This window comes from Mustelus asterias, chromosome 19 (assembly GCF_964213995.1).
Source record: "Mustelus asterias chromosome 19, sMusAst1.hap1.1, whole genome shotgun sequence".
NCBI lineage: Eukaryota > Metazoa > Chordata > Chondrichthyes > Carcharhiniformes > Triakidae > Mustelus > Mustelus asterias.
Window position 1 is genome coordinate 25,644,320 of NC_135819.1, and position 7,805 is coordinate 25,652,124.

At 46.4% G+C, this 7,805-nt stretch overlaps 1 protein-coding gene across 1 annotated transcript in view; it reads left to right on the plus strand.

The window, feature by feature from the left end:
- The window catches only part of appl2 (adaptor protein, phosphotyrosine interaction, PH domain and leucine zipper containing 2), a 230,723-nt gene that overhangs the window by 217,653 nt on the left and 5,265 nt on the right, over nucleotides 1-7,805 (plus strand). Inside the window, exons 19-20 of the mRNA XM_078235147.1 lie at nucleotides 310-456; nucleotides 1,601-1,648. Coding sequence (XP_078091273.1) covers nucleotides 310-456; nucleotides 1,601-1,648 — 195 coding nt within the window. The remainder of the gene's footprint in view (nucleotides 1-309; nucleotides 457-1,600; nucleotides 1,649-7,805) is intronic.

The following is a 7,805-nucleotide window of genomic DNA, read 5'->3' on the forward strand; positions in this document are numbered from 1 at the left end:
TGCTTTCTGAGTCATTAACCTTTGTGCATGGAGCTTCATCATATACTCTTCAAATAAAGGATTTGCCGCCTGTTTGAATGAGTAAACCAGCACCTTAGCCTTCTGTTCTGATCTGAAACACAGTTTCCTGCTATCAAGACTGTGTGGATGTGTTTATCAAAATAAATCTGCTTTAGATTAATGTAATTAAATGTGAGATGTTCACAAAAGAGATGACACCTGTAAGCAAGATTGGAAAAAGATAATATTACAAAGCTGTAGTGAGGCTGATGTGTAATATTGGTATTTCATCCTGTCTGCGTTTTTCAGTTTGCCCTTGGTGATGTCACACTGTATGCTACTCATCAAGATAACAAGAGATTAATTGGGTTTGTGGCACGTGTTCCTGATTCTGACACAGAGAAGAAAGCTTTACTGAACTGCTGCATTTTTGAAACAAATGACGATGGAGTAAAGGTGAGTTGGTTTCTCCCTCCAGTTACATTATGTAACGAAGCTCAGAAACCAGCATTGCTCACATGGGTTCAACCTCTGTCAGTCTGTCATCTTTCTCCACATTCAGCATGGAGATTAAGCTGGTGTTTGATCTTCCCTGCTGGAATCTTAGAAATCTTAGAAACCCTACAGCACAGAAAGAGGCCATTCGGCCCATCGAGTCTGCACCGACCACAATCCCACCCAGGCCCTACCCCCATATCCACCCACTAATCCCTCTAACCTACGCATCCCAGGACACTAAGGGCAATTTTTAGCATGGCCAATCAACCTAACCCACACATCTTTGGACTGTGGGAGGAAACCGGAGCACCCGGAGGAAACCCACGCAGACACGGGGAGAATGTGCAAACTCCACACAGACAGTGACCCAAGCCGGGAATCGAACCCAGGTCCCTGGAGCTGTGAAGCAGCAGTGCTAACCACTGTGCTACCATGCCGCCCAAAACTTTGTCCTCAGATCCCCCTAAATCTAAACCAGTCACCCAAGCCGGGAATCGAATCCGGATCCCTGGTGCTGTGAGACAACAGTGCTAACCACTGTGCCACCGTGGTTGGGATAAAAGTGGAATTTGGGGAGTGGGGCATGATGGAGGGTGGGGAGGGGGGGAGCAGACATGGTGATACTGCCCTGGTTGCAGGGGTGCAGCAGTGAACAAACACAATGACACAGCCCCAACTGTAATCTTATTAATCACAAACAGCATATTAAAAATCCCTTCCCATATCTTGTTAACCAGCTCCATGCCTTGTGTATGTTTCCTGATCTTTATATCCTTTTGTAAAGAAAATATGTTCAGTATTCGAAAGGATAAATCTGTTTTATTTCAGTGTTGTGTACCAGTGGCAAAAGGCTTGATTATGTTTTATTTATAGAATCACGCCCCAGTAGCCAGGGCAGCGTCACCATATCTGTCCCTTTCCCAACCCTAAATCCCAACTTCCAGCAGGGAAGATCAAACACCAGCTCTGTCTCCATGCTGAATGTGGAGGAAGATGACAAATGGACAGAGGCTGAACCCGTGTGCTAACTGACTAAATGAAGTGAGTGACTAATTTATTAAAAGCTGACATTTTATTGTGTCTTGTGTCTCTTGGTTTGCAGATCTGTTCCATTATTGATCTTGGAAAGAAGATTAATCAGGCAGAAAGGGTGAATATTAAAACTTGTTTTAATAGTTAAAGTAACGTATGTGGCAAGCTGTATTTAGGTCCACAATGTAGGAGTTGAAAGACTTTTCATAGTAATCAAATCAAATCAATATAGTTATAACAACTCGGTTGAATATCATCCATATAATTTTTTTTTAAACTTCTTCTGTGCCTCGATAGTCTTTTTGTAAATTGGAGATCTGAATTGTACACAGTATTCCCAAGTGTGGTCATAAAATCATAAGAGATAGAGCAGCAAGAGGCCATTCAGCCCACCGAGTCTGCTCTGCCATTCCATACGACAATGGTTAATCTGATTGTGGCCTTAACTCCACTTTCCTCATAACCCAGAACTCTCTTACAGATCAGAAATCTGTCCAACTCAGATTTAATCCAGTCTCCACCACTCTCTGGGGGAGAAAATTCCAAAGAGTAACAACCCTCTGAGAGAAGAGATTCATAGAAACCCTACAGTGCAGAAGGAGGCCATTCGGCCCATCGAGTCTGCACCGACCACAATCCCACCCAGGCCCTACCCCCACATATTTTACCCGCTAATCCCTCTAACCTACACCTCCCAGGACTCTAAGGGGCAATTTTTTAACCTGGCCAATCAACCTAACCTGCACATCTTTGGACTGTGGGAGGAAACCGGAGCACCCGGAGGAAACCCACGCAGACACGAGGAGAATGTGCAAACTCCACACAGACAGTGACCCGAGCCGGGAATCGAACCCGGGACCCTGGAGCTGTGAAGCAGCAGTGCTAACCACTGTGCTACCGTGCCGCCCTCCTCACTTCTCACTAGTATACGACTAGTAGGAAGGAACTTAAGAGGGAAATTAGAAGAGCAAGAAGGGGTCATGAGAAGGCCTTGGCAGACAGGAAAGAGGAAAACCCCAAGGCATTCTACAAGTATGTTAAGAGCAAGAAGATAAGATGTGAAGGAGTAGGACCTATCAAATGTGACAGTGGGAAAGTCTGTATAGAACCGGTAGAAATAGCAGAGGTACTCAATGAATACTTTGCTTCAGTATTCACAGTGGAAAAGGATCTTGGTAGTTGCAGTGCAGACTTGCAGTGGACTGAGAAGATTGAGCATGTGGACATTAGGAAAGAGGATGTGTTGGAGCTTTTGAAAAGCATCAAGTTAGATAAATCGCTGGGACCGGATGGGGATGTACCCCAGGTTACTGTGGAAGGCGAGGGAAGAGATTGCTGAGCCTCTGGCGATGATCTTTGCGTCATCAATGGAGACGGGAGAGGTTCCGGAGGATTGGAGGATTGTGGATGTGGTTCCGTTATTCAAGAAAGGGAGAAGAGATAGCCCAGGAAATTATAGACCGGTGAGTCTAACCTCAGTGGTTGGTAAGTTGATGGAGAAGATCCTGAGAGGCAGGATTTATGAACATCTGGAGAGGAATAGTATGATCAGAAATAGCCAGCATGGCTTTGTCCAAGGCAGATCATGCCTTACGAGCCTAATTGAATTTTTTGAAAATGTAACTAGACACATAGATGAGGGAAGAGCGGTAGATGTAGTTTATATGGATTTCAGCAAGGCATTTGATAAGGTGCCCTATGCAAGGCTTATTGAGGAAGTGAAGGGGCATGGGATACAAGGGGACATTGCCTTGTGGATTCAGAACTGGCTTGCCCACAGAAGGCAAAGATTGGTTGTAAATGGGTCTTTTTCAGCATGGAGGTCGGTCACCAGTGGAGTGCCCCAGGGATCTGTTCTGGGACCCTTGCTCTTTGTGATTTTTATAAATGACCTGGATGAGGAAGTGGAAGGATGGGTTGGCAAGTTTGCTGATGACACAAAGGTTGGTGGTGTTGTGGATAGTGTAGAGGGATGTCAGCAGTTGCAACAAGACATAGATAAGATGCAAGACTGGGCGGAGAAGTGGCAGATGGACTTCAACCCAGATAAGTGTGGGTGGCTCATTTTGGCAGGTCGAATAGGATGAAAGAATATAATATTAAGGGTAAGACGCTTGGCAATGTGGAAGATCAGAAGGATCTTGGGGTCCGGGTTCACAGGGCGCTCAAAGCGGCGTCGCAGGTAGAGGCTGTGGTTAAGAAGGCGTATGGAATATTGGCCTTCATCAATAGAGGAATTGAGTTTAGAAATGGGGAGATAATGCTGCAGCTGTATAGGACCCTAGTCAGACCCCACCTGGAATACTGTGCCCAGTTCTGGTCACCTCATTACAGAAAGGATGTGGAAGCCATAGAAAGGGTGCAGAGGAGATTTACAAGGATGTTGCCTGGATTAGGTGGCATGCCTTATGAGGATAGGTTGAGAGAGCTAGGTCTTTTCTCCTTGGAGAGGCGAAGGATGAGAGGTGACCTGACAGAGGTGTATAAGATGTTGAGAGATATTGCTAGAGTGGATTCTCAGAGGCTTTTACCCATGGCTGAAATGGTTGCCACAAGAGGTCACAGGTTTAGGGTGCTGGGGAGTAGGTACAGAGAAGATGTTGGGGGTAAGTTTTTCACTCGGAGGGTGGTGGGTGCGTGGAATCGGCTGCCGGTAGTGGCGGTGGAGTCGGATTCGATAGGGTCTTTTAAGAGACTTTTGGATAAGTTCATGGAAGTTAGTAAGATAGAGGGTTATAGGTAAGCCTAGTAGGTAGGGACATGTTCGGCGCAACTTGTGGGCCGAAGGACCTGTTTGTGCTGTAGCTTTTCTATGTTCTGTGTTCTGTATTAAATGGGATACCTTTTATTTTTAAACGGTGCCCCTGAGTTCTAGATTTTCCTACGAGAAATATGTTCTCAATCTCCACCAGTCAAGGCTCCTCAGAATCTTATGTTTCAATAAGATCATCTCTCATTCTTCTAAACTCTCTGAGCCCAATCTTTCCTCATAAGACAACCACTTCATCCCAGGAATCAGGCAAATGAATCTTCTCTGAACTGCCTCCAATTCAAGTAAAGGGACCAAAATTGTACACAGTAACAAAGAACAAAGAACAATACAGCACAGGAACAGGCCCTTCGGCCCTCCAAGCCCACGCTGCTCCCTGGTCCAAACTAGTCCATTCTTTTGTATCCCTCCATTCCCACTCCGTTCATGGGGCTATTTAGATAAGTCTTAAACGTTCCCAGTGTGTCCGCCTCCACCACCTTGCCCAGCAGCGCATTCCAGGCCCCCACCACCCTCTGTGTAAAATACGTCCTTCTGATATCCGTGTTAAACCTCCCCCCCTTCACCTTGAACCTATGACCCCTCGTGAACGTCACCACCGACCTGGGAAAAAGCTTCCCACCGTTCACCCTATCTATGCCTTTCATAATTTTATACACCTCTATTAGGTCACCGCTCATCCTCCGTCTTTCCAGTGAGAACAACCCCAGTTTACCCTCATAACTAAGCCCTTCCATACCAGGCAACATCCTGGTAAACCTCCTCTGCACTCTCTCCAAAGCCTCCACGTCCTTCTGGTAGTGTGGCGACCAGAACTGGGCGCAGTATTCCAAATGCGGCCGAACCAACGTTCTATACAACTGCAACATCAGACCCCAACTTTTATACTCTATGCCCTGTCCTATAAAGGCAAGCATGCCATATGCCTTCTTCACCACCTTCTCCACCTGTGACATCACCTTCAAGGATCTGTGGACTTGCACACCCAGGTCCCTCTGCGTATCTACACCCTTTATGGTTCTGCCATTTATCGTATAGCTCCCCCCTACATTAGTTCTACCAAAATGCATCACTTCGCATTTATCTGGATTGATCTCCATCTGCCATTTCTTTGCCCAAATTTCCAGCCTATCTATATCCTTCTGTAGCCTCTGACAATGTTCCTCACTATCTGCAAGTCCCAGCCATTTTTGTGTTGTCCGCAAACTTACTGATCACCCCAGTTACACCTTCTTCCAGATCGTTTATCACAAACAGCAGAGGTCCCAATACAGAGCCCTGCGGAACACCACTAGTCACAAGCATCCAGCCGGAAAAAGACCCTTCCACTACCACCCTCTGTCTTCTGTGACCAAGATGTGGAGATGCCGGCGTTGGACTGGGGTGAACACAGTAAGAAGTCTCACAACACCAGGTTAAAGTCCAACAGGTTTATTTGGTAGCAAATATGGTATTTGCGACCAAATAAACCTGTTGAACTTTAACCTGGTGTTGTGAGACTTCTTATTCTGTGACCAAGCCAGTTCTCCCTTTATCCCATGAGATCCAACCTTTTGCACCGACCACCATGAGGGACTTTGTCAAACGCTTTACTAAAGTCCACATAGACGACATCCACAGCCCTTATCAACCATTCTAGTCACTTCTTCAAAAAACTCCACCAGGTTAGTGAGGCATGACCTCCCTCTCACAAAACCATGCTGACTATCGTTAATGAGTTTATTCCTTTCTAAATGCGCATACATCCTATCTCTAAGAATCCTCTCCAACAACTTCCCTACCACGGACGTCAAGCTCTCCGGCCAAAAGAGAAAATGCTGGAAAATCTCAGCAGGTCTGGCAGCATCTGTAAGGAGAGAAAAGAGCTGACGTTTTGAGTCCAGATGACCCTTTGTCAAAGCTAAAAGGCATAGAACGTGGCAGATATTTATACTGTAGTGTGAGGGAATGAAAAATGAGGCATAGCCACAAAAACCAGGGGAAAAGGCTGCTGATGGCGGTCCATAGAGCGAATAAAAGGTGTGAATGGCCAAACAGCAGAGAAGCTGTGATAGATGAAGATGTGGGGTAAAATTGAGAAAAGGGGGGAAGGGGAAGCAAAGGAGGAGAAAAGGTAAGGAAAGGGGGGCTAAAATAGGAGGAAAGAGTGGGGGGTGGAAAGAAAAATAAAGACAATAAAAAAATAAAAGGTAAGGAACAGTTAAAAATTAAATGAAATGAAAACAAAGGGGTCGAGGTAGCGTAGAGCAAATCATCTGAAGTTGTTAAATTCCATGTTGAGACCGGAAGGCTGTAAAGTGCCGAGCCGGAAGATAAGATGCTGTTCCTGCAGTTTGCATTGAGCTTCACTGGAACATTGCAGCAGGCCAAGGACAGACATGTGGGCATGGGAGCAGGATCGTGTGTTAAAATGGCAGCAACCGGAAGGCCAGGGTCCTGATTGAGCACAGACCGAAGGTGCTCAGCAAACCGATCACCCAGTCTACGCTTGGTCTCTCCAATATAGAGGAGATCATATTGGGAGCAGCGAATGCAATAGACCAAATTGAAAGTGAAACGCTGCTTAACCTGGAATGAGTGTTTTGTACCTTGGATGGTGAGCATGGAAGAGGTAAAGGGGCAGATGTTACACCTTCTGCGATTGCATGGGAAGGTACCATGGGTGATGGGAAAGGTGTTGGGTATAGTGGACTAGATTATCCTGGAGAGAACGGTCTCTGCAGAGTACTGACAGAGGCAGTGAAGAGAAGATGTGCTTGGTGGTATCACGCTGGAGATGGCGAAAATGGCGGAGGTTGCATAGAACATAGAACACAGAAAAATACAGCACAAACAGGCCCTTTGGCCCACAAGTTGCGCCGGTCATGTCCCTACCTACCTAGGCTTATATATAGGCTTACCTATAACCCTCAATGCTATCCCATGTACTCATCTAGAAGTCTCTTAAAAGACCCTATTGAGTTTGCCTCCACCACCATTGACAGCAGCCGATTCCACTCACCCACCACCCTCTGAGTGAAAAACTTACCCCTGACATCTCCTCTGTACCTACTCCCCAGCACCTTAAACCTGTGCCCTCTCGTAGCAGCCATTTCAGCCCTGGGAAAAAGCCTCCGAGAATCCACCCGATCTATACCTCTCAACATCTTGTACACCTCTATCAGGTCACCTCTCATCCTTCATCTCTCCAAGGAGAAAAGACCGAGCTCCCTCAGCCTATCCTCGTAAGGCATGCCAACCAATCCAGGCAACATCCTTGTAAATTTTCTCTGCACCCTTTCAATCATTTCCACATCCCTCCTGTAATGAGGCGACCAGAACTGAGCACAGTACTCCAAGTGGGGTCTGACGAGGGTCTTATAAAGCTGCGTCATTATCTCCTGACTCCTAAACTCTTGATGGGGTGAAATGTGAGAACAGGGGGGACTCTATCCTTGTTCTGGGAGGAAGGGGAGGAGGTGAAGGTCGTGGCACAGGAGATGGACTGCACGCTGTTGAGGGCCCT